The 21,401-nt window shown below is 57.7% G+C and overlaps 2 protein-coding genes across 3 annotated transcripts; both read left to right on the top strand.

Moving 5' to 3' along the window:
• Nucleotides 1–317: 317 nt before the first annotated feature.
• On the top strand, nt 318–5,890 carry LOC119109354 (integrator complex subunit 11-like). Its single transcript, XM_037232966.1, has 5 exons — nt 318–554; nt 956–1,141; nt 1,801–1,943; nt 4,760–4,826; nt 5,837–5,890. Exons 1-5 carry the CDS (start codon nt 318–320, stop codon nt 5,888–5,890), a joined length of 687 nt encoding a protein of 228 aa, XP_037088861.1.
• Nucleotides 5,891–12,241: 6,351 nt separating this feature from the next.
• Nucleotides 12,242–21,067, top strand: LOC119109099 (ninjurin-2-like). 2 transcript variants are annotated; one of them, XM_037232647.1, is made up of 3 exons: nt 12,242–12,672; nt 13,968–14,144; nt 20,509–21,067. In XM_037232647.1, the coding sequence occupies exons 1-3, from the start codon at nt 12,631–12,633 to the stop codon at nt 20,701–20,703; spliced, it is 414 nt and encodes a 137-aa protein (XP_037088542.1). In that variant the 5' UTR covers nt 12,242–12,630; the 3' UTR covers nt 20,704–21,067. The 2 variants fall into 2 exon arrangements, with proteins under 2 accessions (XP_037088542.1, XP_037088543.1); XM_037232648.1 differs by lacking the exon at nt 20,509–21,067 and adding an exon at nt 16,229–16,897.
• Nucleotides 21,068–21,401: the final 334 nt, after the last annotated feature.

Here is a 21,401-nt window from a genome sequence, read left to right on the forward strand (position 1 = left end):
GGTTAGATACGAAAAGCGGCGCGTAGTCATTTCCGACGGTGTGCATCTTAACACTGAGCATTCTGTCGAGCACGGAGTTTCAATGCCTTGTGTCGCACGTAACTGCGTCTTCTTGCCTCGCTCGGACCATATCAGATCTGAAGATCTTGGCACGTGTGGTTCCCGGTGTCATGGTCTGGCAGCCCGCGACACACGGATCTAAGTCGATCCAGACATTCTCGGATCCTATTCACTCCTACAATCCCTTCTCTGTTTTATCGATAACGCACAGCCGTGGCCACGCCCGCATCTAACGCCGCTTTGCTCGGCAGCTGATCATGCCCGGCTATGTGTGGCCGGCACGGTGGGCCACAGGTGCTGAACGGCGCAAGAAGGTCGAGTTCGACAACCGCCAGACGGTGGAGGTGAAGATGGCCGGCGAGTACATGTCCTTCTCGGCGCACGCCGACGCCAAAGGCATCATGCAGCTCATCACCTACTGCCAGCCCAAGAACGTGCTGCTCGTGCACGGCGACGCCGAGAAGATGGTCTTCCTCAAGTCCAAGATCGAGCAGGTGCCGGTGCTGCGCTGTGGGAGTGGGGAGGGGGGGGGGGGGGGCGGGGCCCAGCACTGTTCAGACTCGGGCTCTGAAGGCCTGTCTGTGGCGACACGGATGGGATATCACCAGTTCGGGTTGGCTCGCGGGGGCTGTGGCTTCGGTCGATGACCCGAGTATGAGGGTAACGCGGCGTGCGCTGGGGCAAGCTCTGGGATTCCTCGACACAATCCGTGGAGCTCCGTAGTCTGAACTGTTGTAACCCCTTCACCGACCCAGACAGGTGCTTTCCTCTGCGTGTTCCTCTTAATCGGCCAGTCCCACTCTGTCCTGCACACGGCTCTCCCTGCGATTTCAGCCGTCTCCCACAAACCCGGCAGGATCTGCGCGCTGACCCGTGACTCTATGGCCGCCGTCAGGAGCTGTCGCTGGCCTGCTACAAGCCGGCCAACGGTGAGACCTGCACGATCGTGACGCAGCCGACGATCGCGGCGGACGTGTCGCTGCCGCTGCTGAAGCGGGACCTGCAGCCGACGGCCGAGCTCGGCGACCTCACGGTCAAGCGGCGCCGCCTGCTGCACGGCGTGCTCGTCGTCAAGGGCAGCGTGAGTGGGCGCCGTGGTCGGGCGGGTCGGGGTCGAGCCCTGGTGCCGGCGCTGGCTCAGCTGAGGCGGACGGCGGGGGGCTGCTGCGGCGGGGACGACCGCTGCTGTCGGGGCTGATAGGCGGTGTGGGTAGACGCCGTGGTCGGGCGGGTCGGGGTCGAGCCCTGATGTCGGCGCTGGCTCAGCTGAGGCGGACGGCGGGGGCTGCTGCGGCGGGGGCGGTCGCTGCTGCCGAGGCTGATAGGCGGTGTGGGTCGGGCGGACGCTCGGCAGCAGCACGACTGGCCGGCCAAAGCCCAGACAGACAGACAGCCCGTCGGTGCTGTGATGTGTGCTCGCTCCGCGGGGCTGCGTCATTGTCCGCGTCGCCTGTGTGGCCGGGGGTGCCCGTCCACTCTTGTTCTGCCGCTTTTGTCTCGTCGCATGGCACGTGCCGCCCACCTCAGGAGAACCCACTGTCTTGCACTTGCCGGAGATTGCGCTATGTTCCCTCAGTTTTCGGGCTATTCCAAGCCGATGTTTCGTGCCGTCATTATTTTGTTTTTCTTCCATATGGTCATGCCCCCTGGGACGTTGCCACCGTGTGTGTGCTTTGGACGGGCCCGCTCGCTGTGCTGCGGTCCGCCGTCTGACCGTGCCCGGCGTCGGCGCTGCCGCAGAAGGTGCGCGTGCTGGAGAGCGAGGCGGCCTGTACGGAGCTGGGCATCACGCGCCACGAGGTGCGCTTCACCTCCACGGTCACGCTGCAAGACCCAGGCGCCGTCTCCAAGACCATCGACAAGCTGCACACCCACCTGCAGAGGTGAGGACGCCGGCGGTCCGCGCGCCGCCCCGGTGCACGGCCGCGGTGCCTGCGCCCGCCAGCCTGTCCCCTCGACCACCGGCTGCCCGTCCTGCGCGCGAGCGGACGAGTGGTGGGGCAGTGGGCGAGTGCGTCTGCGCCGATTCTATATCGAGCGATGCTGCGGTCTCCTTGACAACGGCGACTCTTCTCGCTCGTCTGTCGGTAACCGTGCGTTCGAGTGGTTGCCACAACAGAGGCGAGCTCGCCACGCCACACAAAGCGTGAGTTCGTCGTCTCCGGCTGATCCGTCTTCTGCAACATTAGCGCGCCACTCTGTAGACCTTGACGTCCTGACCCGCAACGTCTTGTGCTACTTGACGTAATCAACATCCGGGTTGATATTTACCTTGGTCTGTGCCTACCCTGGTAGAGCTATTTACCTAGATTGAAGAGCGGAGACGTTTACCAACGGCTTTGCGATTGCCATGAAAGAACCGCCTTCTTTCCCCATCTGCACACGGATTCCGTTATTGTCACTCGACGGAATCTGCACTGATATATGCGATCATCTCGTTTCCGTCAACGACCGGGGAGACCCGTCCCAACTCGCCTACGCGCTGGATGTGAGCAGGAACTGTGATGTGATCGACCTCGTTAAATTCTAGACTAAACTGAAACTCCACGGAATCGGTATGTCTGGGTTCTTTGCATACCTTGGGAACCACACCTTGGGTGTCATCCTCACTGACGCTCCGGGGTGACGAGTGCCCCGGCTCTCCGGCAGACACGCTCTTATTACCTCGAGGTTCGTAGAATGGCTTGTCTTCTGTCATAACATGATTAAGCATGCAACAACTGTCTTCAGTCGTGAACACAGTGATCGGCATCGGATATTCCTGTGAGATCAGGCTGGCCTCAAGCCTAGTCTAGCACCATACCCGGTGTTTGATGCGGCTAGGGTGAGCCGATTTGCGATGACGGGCCTCGGCGGGGTGGAGACGCTGGCCGCAGAGCTCACGTTTGTCAGAGGCCAGTGGCCCGACACACGGGACTGGGCCCAGGTGTGGGCCCAGGTCCCACGCGGAGACGGCCGCGCTCCGCTGCGGCACAGCTCGCTGCCGTCGGATCTGCCGCGGCTCGCCGTCCTCCTTCGTAGTCGCCCCGCCACCTGGGGCACCAGCTGGCATGCGCCGGCACCCAGTGTAGTATTTGGGCCAGTTTGGTTGCGGCTACACGGTTCCGCTGTTAGTCTTCAGGCTGCTGGGCTCAGCGGGCGCGTGCGCGTATTTATGCGTCAGCCAGGTGGTAGCCGTCGACCTCTTGTTTTTATGTTCTTACCGCGAAACCCTAATGGTCACAAGTATATTGTGGATGGCACCAGTACATGTTCCGAGCATGAGCCGGCACCTCCGCCAGGGAGACGTCCGCAGCGGCGCCACGCTGCCAGGCGTCGCTGTATGGCTCAGTTGTGACTCGGCCGGGTCAGGTGCATACATTAGCGCGGAGAAGACCGCCTGGCCACAAAATTAGGCGCCTCACAATTTGTAAGGTGATGGAACCTTGACATTAGATGAACATCATAATTCACATAATATAATTTTGGTTTTCAACCCTCATACGCAGTGTGCTATGTCAATAATTGTGCGATTTGTCCTTTTTGAGATAGTCGAACTCGCTCTAGGCCAGAGTAATTGGTGAAATAGGCAGTTCGCTCATAGTTTTGACTGCAGGTCAGCAATTTCGATGAGTTCTTCACGTCATGGTGCTTTCAGTTTAGGCATTTCTTCACGTAAGAAACGTTTTAATCTATTATAATTACCGTAAGCGGAATTTGTTGTGCGTATTTCGGACCGTCTTTAAGTTGCGTTGCGTCATTTTTGACCATTTTGAACCCCTTCCCCTGGTTGGCCGATTTACAGAGAAAGTTGGACGTGCATTGTGTTGTGCTGGTGATGCCTGCGATTGTTCTGATTTACGGCTTCAGTTCCCCAAGATCGTTGTATTGCGTATTAAATCTGGTCACACGACGCCAATCAACCCCGCCTTCGCCGTGAGTCACAGCTCCAGATGGTGGTGGTGGGGGACGCTGATCACCCCGTTTCTCTTGTTTTTCCCTGATCCATCGCCATAGGGGTGTGCATATGCGCCTGGGTGGGTCCGTGTCCCCGTCCGTGTCCGTGTCCGTCTCCGTGCCCGTCTCCGTGTCCGTCTCCGTGTCCGTCTCCGTGTCCGTGTCCGTGTCCGTGTCCGTGGAACACACCGGTCGCACTGTCACGTTGCTCCTCACCATGGGTCGTGTACCCGGAACGTATGTGACATCGAAGATCAGCTTTACACGACACAAGAGCACACAACGCCCACAAGCAGGAGTTGGAGGCGTTTCCTGCCCATGCCAAGCCTTTGTTTGTCGCCTTGTGGGGTACCGCGCCTCCTGTGCTCCCTGTCGCGAGAGGGACTCCGTCGTCGCGCGTGGGCTGTGCGTGCGTTGGGGCGTGCGTGCGTGCGTGCGTGCGTGCGTGCGTGCGTGCGTGCGTGTGTGGTGGCCTGTACGTGTGTGCGTGCATGTGCATGCGTGCGTGCGTGCGTGCGTGCGTGGAGTGCTTGCGTGCCTCGAACGCGCCCACCCAGGCGGCAATGAGTCACGCCGGGTCGCTGCGAGCTTCCGCTGACCGCCGCCGTCCCTGTCACACCGTCGGCGGCCGTGCTGGGCGTCACTGATCGGCCGTGCCGGGCGTCACTGACCCGGCCGTGCCGGGGCGTCACTGATCGGCCCCACCGGGCGTCACTTATCGGCCGTGCCGGGCGTCACATGATCGGCCGTTCTCCTGCGCCAGACGTCTGGGCATCACACAGCACCTGGGCGACGGACCCATCAGCATCGGCTCCGTGCTGCTGCAAGGTGTCTGGTTCCGACCATGAAGACCTCAAGGACGTCATCGTCTCCTGGACGTACCAGTGTGAGCAGCAGCCGCTGCCCCTCCGCCCCCACCCTCGCGACTGTGCCTCACACTGTGTTACGCTGTGTAGCAGCCAGCGGCACGTTACAGCGGGGCCTTTTCCTGGAACCCCGACGGTCACTGGGGTCCAGTATAGTGTGGTCCTAGTTATGGGCCTGACCATTTCCATGGCGGAGTCATTAAGAACGGTGTGCCACATGGACTGCGTTTCATGTGAGGGGCGGTGAATAAGCACGCTGTGTGGCATGAATGGATTGAGTGGCCATGAATGGGCGGCTGCTCGGGGCTGGTCGGTCAGCTGCGAACTGTGCGCTTCCGCTCCCCGCGCTCGGCCAATCGGCATGGCCCGGCCCTGCTGGTATTGAAACGAGGGTCAATCACCCGCCCGTCAGAAATGTGCATGGACGGCGGCGGGGAAAGGATCGCAAACAGCCAGCTCGGGACGGGTCGGTAGTTGGCCATGTCGAGTTTTCTGCCCCGGCTGCCAGGGGGTGCTCGTGGTAGTTCCGACCACGGGCCTTTTGTCATTTTCATCGTGATCATTTCCGGGTCATCTCTTTTTGTTGTTGACAAGTATCAATTATCAATAAACTGGCGTGCCTGTGCTATTGCTGAAGTGATCGATCGGGTCAATTGGTGGTCTAACCATCAGGCATGGGGCATTTCCGCACACACGCCTGATGCCCTGCTTCCCTGAGTCTCCTCGAGCCATACAAAGTTTGATTTAGCGCTGACTGAGTTGTGTCCCAGTCGGTTGTCGGTCCCAGTTCCGATATGGAACTGTGATGACGATCGTGCTGATTTCAGCTTCAGGGCGCGCTGGCTCCATTGGTCATATGCCGCCCACGCTGCGAAGCTGTCGTGACGCAGCCAGTGACGGGGAGTTGTTGTACAGTGTGGGTATGTGTTGATGCCGGACGCTGGCGCCGTTCTCTGACTCTGTCTCCCCTGCAGGACGAGGCACTGGGCAGCTACATCCTGAGCAGCATCAAGAACATTGACCGGTGACGCGGAGGGTGTCGCTTGTTTCCACACCGAACCGCTGACAGCGGCACCACGCGCTGCCGCATGCACAAAGCATCATCAAGAGCATCGACTGGTGTGGTGTGACGTCAGCGACTGGTACGGTCGTGTGACGTCCTCCGGTCTGCAGCGTGACGTGTGACGTCATGCTTGGCCGGCCCGCGGGCACAAGCGTCGCTGGCCCGCCGGTGGTGGCCGGGTCGGGCCATTTGTGCGCGGAATCGCGGCTGGTATACCTGCCCTGGGTGCCCGTCCTGACCGGCCAGCGGGCACAAGACGTCGCTGGCCCGCTGGTGGGTGGCCGGGTCGGGCCATTTGTACGAGGAATGGCGGCTGGCATACCTGCCCCGCGGTGCCCGTCCTGACCGGCCAGCGGGCACAAGACGTCGCTGGCCCGCTGGTGGTGGCCGGGCCGGGCCATTTGTACGCGGAATCGCGGCTGGTATCGCTGCTCGCCGTAAAAACAGTGCGCCGAGGCCTGGGAACGGAATCGATGGCCGTCCGGTGACGTGCGAGCAGACGGGGAAGGAGGTGGGGGGGGGGGGGGGAGGGGGGAGGGAGGCGAGTGTGTGTTTGTTTACATGCGCGGGTATTGCGTAAGACTACTTGTGCCGCGCGGTGCTCGTCGTGGAAATCCAATACAGGACACGTGATAGTTCGCGCGCATTTGAGTCCCACTGTGGGGTAATTCTTCAGGGGGCTTCGAGGGTGACTCCATAGCCCGGTGGGCGCGTGCGTCGCAGGACGGGAGGCTGGTGGGGCCGTGATTCCTAGCTCCGGCCTTGGCGAAACGCTAGCAGCCTACAAACGGGGGCTCGCTGTACAGCGTTCTCGCGTTCCACGAACTGCTGAGGCGGGTGCAAGTCTGACCCACATGCCGTGCAGGCAAAAGGCACACAAAGCAGTGGACAGAACATGTGTTGCCTGTGTGCTACATTTGGCCAAATTCTTGTACAGTGCCGCATACTGACAGCCGTTTCCGGCTCATTTGCAGTCTCACATGCTGCCAAACGTCTCGGGCAGTGCTCTTCAGAAGCAGAAATCAGCTCAATTTAGCTGTTCCGAAGGCAAAGAAAGCCTGCTGGCGTTAGGCCCATCCATTCGCAGAACTCTTGTGTTGCGATGCGTTGTCATGGCAACAACGACCATACGTACCCACACGCCAGCGAATGGATTCCCGCTGTGTTCAGATGCATCGACAGGCGTCGCTGGCCGAGGTCTGCTGGGCTGGATGAACGTGCTGTTGGCCCCTGGCGCCTGCTGAAACCCATCGTCGCGTGCTTTTTGCGGATACTCCCAGAAGCGCTACTGCGATCTCATTCAATTTGATAAGTGCGACCGTACAGCCGACGTCGATTCCCGGAAGAGGGTCAGTCAAAATCGGACGCGAATGAATAGCGCTCGGCTGTACATCACCGTAACCTCCATAGCGGTCATGTCAAAGGTTTACGTCACGGTCCACACCGTCCATACGGGGAAAACAACAGCCAGGTATTTATGCTCATGCAATGGTACTATCAGCTGTTTCAGCTTTGGTGAGCTAGAACTACCTGGCCGCTTTTGTGTGTGCTCTGACGTTTGGCGAACAACGATGCCAGTGTGCGAGACCAGCCAGGCCTTTCTGGCTCGCCAAAGTTGGAGTAGCTGAAACAAATTGCACCAGCATGATATGGCCAGCTAGAAAAATCTCCTCCACTTTTTACGCATTTACGGTTCTAGCTTGACTGACTTGTTCGAGCATCACAGCAGACTCAATGGCAGTGAGCTTTTCAAATGCGATCATTGAAAACTGCGAAGATTAAAGCAATAAAAAGTGACAGGATATAAGGGCTCGATGTTGACAATAGTGACATCGGGGGCAACTCCGTTCCAGCTCCCTGACGTTGTTACCACGGAAATCAGCTGCCTCCGGGTATTACTTCCGCCCCACCGCACCCTGCCCCGCCCCTCGGCCCCGGCCGCCGCGCGGTCATGGCGTTCCGGGCGCGTGCCGCCGCGCGTAACGACGCGCCCTCGGCCGAGCCTGTGCAGCGCCGCCGGCGCCGCCACCGCCGCCGCCGCCGCCGCCGCAGTCTCACAGAACGCAGGCCCCGTGTCCCGGCTGGGCGGCGGCTCACAGGCGGCGCGACCCGTGGCCGACTGCGGACCCTGAGACGGTCTGCCGCCGACCGGAGACGGAGACGGAGCAGGGCGTCCAGCCGACCGGAGACAGAGACGGAGCGGGGCGTCCAGCCGACCGGAGACAGAGACGGAGCAGGGCGTCCAGCGGACCGGAGACGGAGCGGGGCGTCCAGCCGACCGGAGACAGAGACGGAGCGGGGCGTCCAGCCGACCGGAGGCAGAGCGGGGCGTCCAGCCGACCGGAGGACGGAGCGGGGCGTCCAGCCGACCGGAGCGGAGCAGGGCGTCCAGCCGACCGGAGACAGAGACGGAGGGGGCGTCCAGCCGACCGGAGACAGAACGGGCTGGGCGTCCAGCCGACCGGAGACGGAGCAGGGCGTCCAGCCGCCCGGACCTGCGGTTCACTGAGACATCGGCACCGGACGGTCACGGCATAGCTGCCCCAGCTGCGGGCGCTGAAGAGCTGGCAGTGACTGGACGCGCCGCATGAGCTACGGTGGCGAGCTCTCTGGAAAGCGCCGCCGCTCTCCGTACCTGAGGTCCAGCCAGCTGGAGAAGATGGCCAAGGAGCTGCTGGACGATGCTGGAGGAGAGATGGGGACGACTGGCGGTCGGGAGCCGGGGCCCAGCTCCGGCCGGCCGCTGGGCTACAACGGCCGCAGACCTGTTTCCAGACAGGACATGAGGTGGGTACCGCCACTGTGTCGACTTTACGTCGGAGCGGCGGGGCGGCGAGCGTGTCTGGCGTTTCCACGTGGTTGCACGCTGTTTATCAGTTCTGATTGCTTGCAGCGTGTTGTACGTGCCTTGAGCGAGGCCTCGGTCAGCATTTCATGTCTGCTGTACGTTTTACGTTAACAGGTTGCATTAGCTGTGCGGTGCATCTGGCTACGGATTGCGCCACCTCGCGTTATGCGCCGTCAGAAGTCCGTACTTGAACAGGCTGGACGAACAGGCTGCGCTCTCCGGAGCTTTTCTGCTGTCTAGGCGCAGATGGGTGTTTTCTGCGATATCAACATAGATGTGTTTGATGTGGTCAGTGCTTTATTGGAGCAACCGGCTTAATCGAGAATTCCTTCTGTCTGGGACTGATGTGCTGAGCATAACTTATCTAGATAATTGTGGAAAAGCAGGATAACCACCGAAGGCGATAAGCATTTGTTCACGTAGGCGGTTTTTCCGCGCGTCGGATGCTCGCACCCATGCTACGAATCGGGTGCCTGCCTACGTCATACTTTTGCTAGAAGGTTTTGCATACCTTTGCAAGTCATCCAGAAATGTCATCAGGTCACGCCCCTGATGTCGGGGTCAAGATGCTTACACAAATGTTATCAAAACGTTTCACTGTGGTTTGCAGATTCAGTGATCGAATGTTTGATACGTAACATATGATATATCAGACCATTTAATTCTGTTTAAGAAGTTGAATTTCTGCTGGGTTTCAAATCTAGTTTCATCATCTTATTTGGCCTCACTTGGCTCAACTTGAATTGGTCTCAGTTTGACCTTGAACCAAGGACAGCCTACCGCCATTGTGATGCAAAACAAGACGGCTTCCGTGCGAGGCATGTTGTCAAGCTCTCTGAGCAGAATGGCTCTTGCTGAACGATACTCTTACAAGCGTTGATGCAGTGTTTGGGTATTTTTATGGATGAACTCGGCTGTGCCAGGACGACAAGGACCAGTGCCACCAATTGGCTGTATGCACGTACATGGTTCGACCAATGGCTTCAGAGACTCGAGGGTAGAACTAGATCGGTCCATCCCAGGCGCTAGCGTGCGTTGCGACGCTCCTTCGGGCGGAAAGCTTCAGGTGACGCTGGGTAAAAAGGAACTGTTGGAGACCACCTTGTACATTGACACACTTCAAGCTGGTGGTTAGGAGATCTGGCACACAGGTTCGGACCCACTGACCGGGTTTACCTCGTAGCTCGGTCAGCTGTGTTCCGGGACCTCGGAGCGGCTCTGATGTCTACTAAGCCAATGACACGCGTACACCATCTGTCGCAATGCGCGAGTGTTTTCATCACCCGGGCCTCGTGGCAACGTTTCCTTTACAAGTAGTGAACAGCTGTTCGACTTCGACTATGATGTTTGATATTTGTTCTTCCAAACGGTTGTTACCCTCGTCCGGTGATGATGGTGTTAATAGAGTGGTTTTGCCTGGCATTGTCGCACAGCAGTGACATCTACACCACTGTCGTTCTTGCCACTAAAATGCACGTGATTGCAGTATGGTTGCAGCATCTCCTATTCAGTATGTGCTTTGCCAAAACCCAAGGAGCGATCTCTTTTTATAATTGCTTTCGTTCATGTTTTTCGTTGAAGTATTCACGCCACGATCATGATCTTATGGACCAGATAAAATTGTCTGTGAACACTGCTCAACTTTGTCAGCTCAGGAGCTTTCCCATGGTCACAACGTAACCGTCTTTCGCAAACAGCACATAGTTACGACTCCCGGGAACAACTCCGACATTGTAAACAACTTCAGTTTTTTCATGGGGCAGTTCATCTTTGCGGATGAGACGCGCCTCTTATACGGAACTTCGAAAGGCCATCCTCAATCGGTGGATGCCCTTAAGATGGTGATGTTTTGTGTGAGGCTTTTCCGGTAGCTTTTAATTTTTTCAGTTTCAGAAAGATGTTCATATTTGCCAAATGTATAGCTACTCAGCAACCAATAAACAACAAACCGAGTCGCTTTTTTGCTAATTTGCTGCTTTTCGCGACCCTTAGCGTTTCCAATGCACAAAATTGAGTATTAACAAGGTAACACGCAACATTTGGGCACCATTTGTCTAGAATCAGTCTTAGTGATGAGCTCCCATTTCCTTCCGTGACCCGAGAACGAGCCATATTTGCCTTTTTGCACCTGATACGTTTTGCGGTTTTAGAAAATGCTGCTAAGGGTGTCCCCCCTGCACTCTTTTCACCCGCACGCAGGATGTCCATCGGATTAGTCTCGACCTGGAGGCCCCCCGCGAGGGGGGGGCATTTGTCTAGGACACCCCCAACAAACTGCTTTACCCCGCTCCGAATACATGGCACCGCTTCTGCACAGCAGCTTCTTTTGCTAGACGTATTTTGTCGTCATTCCAACATTCAAAAATTTTGCTTGGCGTGTTTCGGTGTCATTCCTCCGGTGGCGGCCGCGGCGTTAGTGCCCACGCGATCTGTTTCAGCATATTGCCATTCACCTGCGGGACATTTCGTCATCCTGCAACAAATCGATGACGTCTGTTTTCGGCTCCGCCCGCTTTCGTGCCCAGTCAATTGCGGTTTCTCCGCCTATCTCATGTCAGCGTTGAATGTGCACTGTCCGGTGGGGCTTGTATGCATCTCTAGAGCTGTGTCTGGTTCGATTTCCAGTCGAAACTGTCTTTACAGTGGTGTGGTAGCATTGCTGGCATCGAGTGGCACCATTCTTAGTTTTGCCTCGCTTGGCAAATTTGCGTTGAACTTCCGCTCGCAAGTGACGCACTTTTCATCGATGTTAGATTGAGTAACGCAACGCCTGTTTGCTTTGCTGCTCTGTTGCTTGGGACATTTCTGGGACGGAATCTCTTTTGCTTTATGTTGTATTCGGCTGCGTGATCACTACAACTGCAGCCTGCAAAAAAACAAGAGACCATCCCGGAGCTCAGCTGCAAACGACTCTAAACGGAAGCATGATACGTTCCCACCGTAGCTGTGCTCCTGTTATTCGTTGCTTTGTTTGCTGTGAAGCGCTCGCACATGCGGGCTTCACTGGAACACATGCACGTCATTTGGGCCATCGGGAACTGCTCGGCGAATCATTCGGCCGTTCATGGTTACTCGGTCTGTTTATCGTTACTGCCGCAGGATCAGTTGGCATGCAAACTCTACCTGGTGGTCAGTGGCTATCGCCATGCGTACGCAACTTCAGGGCCGTGGACACGGCTCCCTGCCGCGCAGTCCCAGCCAAAACACCTGTGCGAGGAACGTACAGATGTTCACAGCCTGGACTAGGCCCGCTATCCCACAAAACACCCGATCGATACCAACCCCCCTCCCCCCCCCCCCCCCCCCGCCCCGCCCTTCCAGCATATTCCCACCGGGCGGCACCCGTGCCTGGCGGTGACGTCACCCCCCATCGGGGGCGACACGTGCCACCAACGCCGGGAACGGCAATCGATGGCTGCGTGCCTAAGCCGGCCGCTCGCGGCCCAGCGGCCACTCGCCGCGCTCCGCCGGCCCCGCGTCGACGTGTCGTCGGACTCGACGGGCCGGGCGGCGGCGACGCGAGTCCTCGGCGCCTGGCCGGTCCTCCCAGTCCTCTGAGAGGACCGCGCGCTCGGAGGACGGGTCACGCCGCGTCACCGGCCGTCCTCCCGGGTCTGAAGCGAGCGTGCTCGCGCGGCTGAGCGGGGCACCTCCGCCGGCGCAAGAGCTCTGCTGCCGAAGCCAGGGCCGGCGAGCGGGACTCGCCCCGTCTCCTCCGCCCTTCCTCCCGAGACGAGAGGACGTCTCCACGATAAGCCGCCACGCTGTCGGCTCCGCACGAGCCGGCCGGGCCCGCGCAGACGCGCCTGCCTCCGCTCCGGACTCAGGAGACGGTAGAGACCATCCAGCACTCCGACATGTCGGCCGGCAGGGTGGCTGACGTCGACTATGCCGGTCCGGTGAGTCACGCTGCTGTTAACTCTGCGGCCTGGGGACAGCACGTGCCGTTGACTGCATTGGCCCGATGGACGAAGCAGCTGTTGACTGGCGGCCTGGCCGCCCTGTGGTTGGTGTTGCTGTTGGTTGTGTTGCCCGGTGAGTGGTGCTGTCTCTGACTGTGTTGACCCGATGAGTGGTGCTGTCTCTGACTGTGTTGATCCGATGAGTGGTGCCGTCTCTGACTGTGTTGACCCGGTGAGTGGTGCTGTCTCTGACTGTGTTGACCCGGTGAGTGGTGCAGTCTCTGACTGTGTTGACCCGGTGAGTGGTGCTGTCTCTGACTGTGTTGACCGGTGAGTGGTGCCGTCTCTGACTGTGTTGACCCGGTGGGTGGTGCTGTCTCTGACTGTGCTGACCCGATGAGTGGTGCTGTCTCTGACTGTGTTGACCCGGTGAGTGGTGCTGTCTCTGACTGTGTTGGCTCGGTGAGAGGTGCTGTCTCTGACTGTGTTTGGCCGGTGAGTGGTGCTGTCTCTGACTGTGTTGGCCCGGTGAGTGGTGCTGTCTCTGGCTGTGTTGGCCCGCGGAAGTCTGCGAGTGAAGGTGGCGTCTAACCTGCTGGCCACGCAGGTGCAAAGGCCGCTAGTTATGGCGTGTGGTGCGTGAGCGAACGGCACGATATTAGTTTAATCGGTCGGGTGGTAGTGTCCGGCTACGAACGGTAAAAGTAGCAGTATAGTAACCATAACAGTAGGCACTGACTTTGTCGGTCGGCTTCAAAAGCCAGTGCTGACCTTGCCGGTCCAGACATTACGGGTGCGAAACATTGAGGGTCACTACAACTCCTAATATGATGCAATAATTCTGTCCTGTTGGTGACGATGGTAGAGTTCACCCTGGAGGTGACAGCTCCCCTGACCGGAGTCCACCCTGGAGGTGACAGCTCTCCTGACCAGAGTCCATCCTGGCGGTGACAGCTCCCCTGACCGGAGTCCACCCTGGAGGTGACAGCTCTCCTGACCAGAGTCTACCCTGGAGGTGACAGCTCTGCCTGACCAGCGTCCACCCTGGAGGTGACAGCTCTCCTGACCAGAGTCCACCCTGGAGGTGACAGCTCTCCTGACCGGAGTCCACCCTGGAGGTGACAGCTCTCCTGACCTGAGTCCACCCTGGAGGTGACAGCTCTCCTGACCAGAGTCCACCCTGGAGGTGACAGCTCTCCTGACCGGAGTTCACCCTGGAGGTGACAGCTCTCCTGACCAGAGTCCACCCTGGCGGTGTGTGCTGTGCTAATCCGCACGCCTCTGTCCCGCAGCGGAAGCCGTTGGATGCCAACCGGTACGCTACCAAGAAGACCATCGCGCAGGGCATGCTGGACGTGGCGCTGCTGACGGCGAACGCCTCGCAGCTGCGCTACGTCCTGCAGGTGGGGGAGCAACACGAGTTCTACACCCTCATGGTCACCCTCATCAGCGTCAGCATCATCCTGCAGGTAAGGTGTCAGCGACAACAGGAGGCGAGCGCGGCTTGCAAGCACCCAAAACTTGCAGGGCATCTCGTGTTTCGTACCGTAGGTGGCACGCTTTGACATGCTGTGGGTGGCATGTTATGCATTCGGCTTGCTTGCCGCACAAATGCACTTCCAGGCTGCTCGTCAGTGGTTGCAGACTGTCATGCTGTAACCAAAAACAGAGCGATTGCGTTTGGAACGTTTAGCCTTCTGAGCCGCGACCTTGGCCAGCAGTCGCCACCCGTTTGGGATTTATACATCCCGTCTGACAACGGTATGATGTGACTAAGGCTGGGATAATATATGTGAAGTGCATGCAAATGATAGAAACACCTTTTACACGAAGGACCCGGTAAAGCTGCACCAATAAGATCACAGTAGATAAACACATTTAGAAAGAGTTTATGTAGCTTGATAGCTAACTACAGATTGTCGGCTTCAGCTCCCTGGGAACGATAATTTTCAGCTGAAAATGAAAACCACCCATGTTGTATGTTATATCCATACTGGTTCGTAAGAGCACAGGCCCAGAGTCAAATAAAAACTGATATAACCCGTTGTCTCAAAATCTCCATGAGCTACTGCGAGGTATGGCGAGGCGGCATAATCCTTAAAACACGTTTTAAACATAACTGTTAATTCCCATGGCAGCGGTTGCTATTTCATGCATGCCATTTGTTGTCTTTGGTGATGTGCGACACTGAGCCACAGGCATGTTTGCACAGAGGTATCCAGGCATGCGTGGTATGGTATGCGACAGCTATGGCAAAGTGACAATCCTGCCACGCGATCTGTCGTCAAATTAGGTATCCTAGCAACACCCTTGCGATTGAAAGATCCCTGTTCTGACAGCTGGCCCACACAAACACTCCCAAATGTCCTCTCTCCCCTGTCAACAGCACCCCGCTGCAAGCACCACAAAGACCCTGTTATGAAGCGCGGCGGGAAGGCAGCCCAGCCGGTGGCAGCGCCCGCCCCGGGCTGTGCGTCCTTGAGAAGGGTTTCCTGTTGCCGCTCGAGAGCTGTGTGCTGGAGCACGCGCCACGCGGCGCTGGGTGTTCTCCACGGTCCGCCGCCGTCGGTGCCGGATATTGTCCGTGGTCCGATGCTTCCAGTGAAAGGCTCGCTTGGACCGCGTCGGGCGTTGCCTGCGTCTGCAAGGCCGAACGCATTAAGTTCACAAACCGCATGTTATCAGAGGAAACGTGTTCGCGCTGGAACTGATTGTCTTGCTGAGGACGTAGCAGGTGATGGCCTGTGTGCCATCAAAGCTGGAACAGAGTTTGAAGGTTGGCTTGTATCCCGGTAAACCTCTGATTACTTTCCGCTTAATTGGGTTTTGAGCACTGAGTGCGTTGCTTGCACGGACTTCGCATCGGGGATTAAGTGTGTGGTGGTGAAGTGAACTGTTGGCATAGTAGTGACCTCGTTAGCGCGACGTTGCTTGGCTAAGACCTTGGAGTTTTTGGAATCAGCCAAGTGTCGCAAAGAATGCTTGGTGTTGGGAGTTTTGTACGGGCAGATTACTGAGAACATTGCGCCTTCACGAAAACTGTCGAAAGGCTTAAATGCAGGTCGAAGGTTGAAGCCGGACGAGTGCAGCGCACGCGCCAAAAGCAGCACCCAGTTCAACAGAAAAACCGGTGCTCCTGAAAACAGAGCGTTGCTCTCTCACAGTGCCCTGGAACAATATGGAACGGGTTTAGAGGATTGTTGTATGCAACGCACGAAAAGGAAAGCTCTGCTAAGCGTCCTCCAGGGGCGTAACGGCGCGTGGCGGCATCCGCTTCCCTCGCTGATCGCTTGGTCGCCGGCAACGGCAAGTCAATAACGCGTCCATCATTACGGGCACGGCAGCATTGTCGGTCCGCGGCCTACCGAGACCGCTCTTGGCCACGCCAGCTGACGGCCGGGCTCGCTCCGGCCGCGGCACACTATCGCAATATGGCGTGCGGCGCGCGTCTCCGCCATGGTCCACCAAGCCGGCTCAAATCTCTCAACGACAGCAGCGCCGTCAGGGGTCGCGATTGGCCTGCCATCTAACGGCGTGACGTCGTCCGTTGCAGGTGCTGATCGGCGTGCTGTCGTTGAGTTTGAACTTGCTGCGCGATTGCCGCCTGGACCGGGACGAGTACGCCAAATCGGCAAACGCAATCAACTACACGTCGCTGGCGTTCGTGTTTGTCATTACGACCACCAACGTGCTGATATCGGCCTTCGATGTCCGGCCGACGGGTAGGGAAGGCGCGCCCTGAGACAGTATACGGGGGCGCGGCCGCGCGGGCCGATCGCGGCTGCCGCGGTGCCCATGGTCCCGGAGGGTGGCGCCGCTGGCCGAGACATAGGCGCGAGCAAACGTTTTAATTATTCTGTCGTGTTTGAATCATAAAACTGAAACCAGGTCAAGTGTTGATGTGAATTTGGCAGCGGATATTGGATTATCTTATATCCTGTTAGTTTCTGTAGTGATACCGAATTCTTTGAGCACTTGGTAAAGGTTTGGCTTGTAAAGCACGCAACACAAAAACGCCGTTTGGACGGCGCAGTATTCTGGAATGCTGTGACAGCATGTGACTTTGTTATAGCTGGGCTATGTGTGATAGGAGTTAGCGATTACCGGAGGGACTCAGGTCTAATGTACTCGCCGGCTTTAACATTCTGCCTGGAGATGTCAGTGCAGTCACCGAGAGGCAGGTTTTATCTCTTCAATAAACAACTATCGTGTGGTGGTGCCATTAATCACGTGTTCTGAATAAGTGATGCGCACATCAGTCACAGAGCAATCGTTGGCTGGGTTTGAAAATGTAGAGGGCCTGAACGGTTACGACCATCGCGTAAAAAGCTGCAATAAGATAAGATATATGCTACATTTTGTGTAATAATTTCATAATAATAGGAAGCCTATGTGGACACAGTCAACCGTTGGAACTATGAAACTTCATTGTTCGTCCGCACTATTTTGGTTCATTTTGTGTAAGAATAAGTTGTGAGTTGTGAGCATTGAAGCCGGTGATCGCCCGAAACGTCTAAGTTATAACGCGGGCGCCCTCTACCATTCCATTCATCATGTTTAATCCCGTGGGATGAGGAAGGTGGCACCAGTGGTATTCGTTCTGCTTGTTTAATGAGTGCGGGTGAGCCCCAGTGAGCGGCGGGGCTGCAGCTGCCAGTCCAGCTCTTATGAGGCTGACCGCTCTACGGACCGCTGAAGGATCGGCCGCTGTCGCCGCTCCAGTGAGGCCACGCCGAGGGCCTCGCAGACTGTGACGATACCCTGCAGCCGCCCTGACTGCTGAGGGACCGGCGGCTGTCGCAGCCTTGTTCTCTGAATACCTCATCTCCCTCTGCCCTGACGGCGGCTGTCGCAGCCTTGTTCTCTGAATACCTCATCTCCCTCTGCCCTGACGGCGGATGTGGCAGCCTTGTTCCCTGAGTACCTCATCTCCCTCTGCCCTGACGGCGGTTGTCCCAGCCTTGTTCTCTGAGTACCCCATCTTCCTCTGCCCTGACGTCCCCGTCGACGATGACAGGCCCGTCCACGGTGGCGGAACGCGCGTCACTTCGGACGTCACCGGCGTCAGACTGTAGTGACCTTTCCTGAGATATCGCTCGGAGGGCGCCTTTAATGACTATAATAATTTGTCGCACACAAGTCATCACACCAACTGCACATGCAGACACGACAGCTTTATCACTTAACGAACATTATCGCATAAGGTCTGCCCAGCAGCGTACTCTGGATTTGACGCCTGGGTGGCAAGCCGGTGCTCGGGCAGGATGTAATTTGTGAAGGCAAACCACAGACTGGTATATCACCAGCCCCGTTGGGGTTCCGATGCCGTTTGTTCTAAGTCTAGGCCACATCCTGTTGTATTTAAGGTTGTTTGCAGAAAAGGTGGTGTCGGTGCTTTCCGGTTAATTACTGATCCACCTACCAGCTAGAGCGTTGAGATCGCATGCCAAACCGCACAGCTGGTTTTGCTTACACCACACAGCTGGTTACGCCTGCACCACACAGCTGGTTTTGCCTACACCACACAGCTGGTTTCGCCTACACCACACAGCTGGTTTCGCCTACACCGTACAGCTGTTTTCCCTTGAGCCACACAGCTGGTTTCGCTACACCACACAGCTGGTTTCGCTTACACCACACAGCTGGTTTCGCTTACACCACACAGCTGGTTTCGCTTACACCACACAGCTGGTTTCAAGTACCTACGGGCTCTGCCTGCTGAGGTCCGACATTCATCTCCGAGCATTACCGAAAGTAGGTGGATCCATTGCGTGCGCTCGGTTCGTGTCATAGCCGGCGCACGTGGACCCTCACGCTTGCCAGTACGATTGTTCATTTTCTCCTCTGTCAGTATTAGTTTCATGCTGTTGCGGGGCCTAGTCACCGAAATCTGGGCCTCATTGGTCATTTGAATCGCGTTTTTCAGCTTGTTGCGAATTGTGTGCATTTTACGTTTTCCATGTTGATCGAATGTGACCGGTTAAATACTGGCAATATTGCAACGCTGCAAGAAAAGAGCACCTGGCTTAACAACTTGCATTAAATCTTCCAAGTTGCTTTGAGGATAGGACTGCACATGTGATGACAAACTGCGCTAGCACATGTCGAAAACGTCATGACGTTACGATCACTAGTTCGAACGATTTAAACCCGTAAAAAATCTGAATGGGACGAGCCTAACTGCTGAAGCTTCATTTCCACGTAGTTGACATATAAAGCGCACACGCAGCCTTGCGCCTAATAATACCCGTAAGCAAACTGTCATCTAAGTTTCATTGCAATGCATTCCAGCCCACGTGGACTTGGCGCCGGAATCCTGCATGTATCCACTGCCTGTGAAAGGAGCGCACGAGCATGATCGCCGACTGTGCTCTGGAATTAACATTGCGTGGGTCAAATCGGCTTGTAAGACACAGCACACAACAACTAAGCGTGCTTCTCTGTCTCTGGCGTTGCGGTTAGAGGCGGGCCGCGATTTGGTGTCATACTTCTACCAGTCTTCCGAGTATGCGCGCTCGCGGTGGGTCTGGATTGGTTCGATGACAAGGTGGCAGAGTGGTTGGCTGCGCCGTTGAGGCTGCGCCTGCCGGGATCTGTTTGGAGGAGTATGTACGGCCAAAGGTCTAGTCCGCTGGACGGAGAAGGTCACGACGGCTGTTCCGCTTGCCTATGGCCAGATCCCGCCAGGGCCAAGCGCTTCAGGTGCGCTACAAGACGCGAGGAAACATCTGAATCGAAAAGCTTTCGGTGTGCTTCTGAGACTTCTCACATTCGGAGCACGCCGGCATTTCCCTCCCATCCTCCATGACCTCCATGGTGAAGATGCCGAAGCAGTCCCACAGTTGCACTTAGCACGTCTTAGACGGGACCAGCTGACTCGAATCACACGGAGTCGAACGTAGCCATCTGGCAAGCAGGTCCGACAGCGGTGCAGCCCGGTGGTAAAGAACTAGGTTCATGCTTTACGGCGTTTGTACAGCAGGTGTTGCCGGAGTTCTCCAGGCCAGTGGAGCCGGTACCCCGCCTCCGTCGATGTCACCAACGCCACCCCCACTCCCATCGCAGCTACCACCACCGGCCCCGCTGTCCCAGCCGCCAATGAGGCTGTCGAGGCCACCCTCGTGACGCGACGCATGGCACGCGCGTCGGCATGGCGCGGCTGAAGCTTGAGCCGATGCTCGACGGCGCCGCCGCGGCCCGGTCGGCCGGAGACACCTGTGACGACCGCCGAGGCCGCGCGGCCGCGCACGATTGGCACAGACGTGCGCGGCCGCGGCCCGGCGGTGCCTGCCGCTGCGGACCGTTCTGAGTCTGCTGAGCTCCCGCGCGAGCGCCGAGCGGGCAGCTCAGAAGAGGTCGGTTGCGTCAGCCACTAGCTCGGACCTGGACATCGGGCAGAGGTCGGCGCAGGGATGGCGTCTGATGCGCGAGCTGCGGCCCCGGTCTCACATGCGGCACCCGAGACGCCGCTCGACCCTAACCAACGCCGGAGGCGGCATCTGGCTGCGTTGGTTAGACTGTGTGCACGGTTGCACTATGCACACTTCCGCTTCAGCGCAATTCTGGGTTTACTTTGCCCTCCATTGCCAAACGTTATCTTAATTCGCTCCGATGGTTAGGCTCACTCCATAATCTCAACCGTGCAAGAATAGCCGTGTGTTCATGAATGCCATGGCAACGACACAACCACGTTGTAAATGACACGTAAATCATTCGCTTTTAATATTTGGGTAATTGCAATAACTTCCCCTGTCGACTTTCTGCGCTGCTACCTGTTTGACCAGTTTGTCCGCCAGTGCGTGCTTCCCCATGACCCCCCCTTGCGTCCGCCAGTGCCTGCAGGCCATCACGAACCTGGCGCTGACGGTGCTGGACGCTCGCGACACCAGCCAGGCGCTGGCCAGGCCGCGCGAGTACCTCAACTACCTGACCATGGCCTTCGCCCTGGGCACCGTCATCGCCGACGCCATCCGCTCTGGCTTCGGCTACGACGCCGGGCCGACGCAGGCCGTCGCCGCAGCGCCGTGAATGCGGGGGCCTCTTCGGCGAGGAGGAGCACCGGCAGAACACCGCCCGGCGGCGTGACGGAACGACAGCAACGTCCTTAGATATGACAAGAGATACACAAATGGCTGATGACACACTCGCCGTAAATGCAAAGAAAACACCACGCAAAGAGCCGTAAATGGTCTTGACACTTCGGTAGCAAACGAAACACAGCTTTAAATGGCCGCAAAAGCACGACACCAAACACCACGGAGCGTCATGGACGCGGCAGCAAATAATATACACGAGCGTTGATGCTCTGTAACGAGAGAACAAACTGCACAAACGACGGCTGGCTTCTGGAGACGAGATAGCCAATGGGGTAAACAACAAGCGACCGCCCGTAATGTAGCTTAAACGCGCGGAAGGCAAAGCCGGTCGCGGCCGAATCACTGAAGAGGGTTCACGGACCGCCCTCCGCACCACGTGCTAAGCGTCCGTCTGTCCGTCCGAGAGCGACGAAGGCGACCCGAGAGGGTGGGGAGCACCAGCGCCGGCTGGCGAGCCTCGAGTGGCTCGGGCGTCTCAGTGACGCGCCACCTGGCGGAGAGCGGGTGTGCTGTGGACGGATGACGCTCCACTGCCGTTGGAGCTCGCCGCCGAGGCGGCGGAGGGCTGCACACCACCGTGCGAGGACACGACCCGTGGGTTTGGCCTCGAGACCGGACACTGCGCGCTTC

Source organism: Pollicipes pollicipes, unplaced genomic scaffold, assembly GCF_011947565.3.
Source record: "Pollicipes pollicipes isolate AB1234 unplaced genomic scaffold, Ppol_2.1 Scaffold_7231;HRSCAF=8579_pilon_pilon_pilon, whole genome shotgun sequence".
NCBI lineage: Eukaryota > Metazoa > Arthropoda > Thecostraca > Pollicipedomorpha > Pollicipedidae > Pollicipes > Pollicipes pollicipes.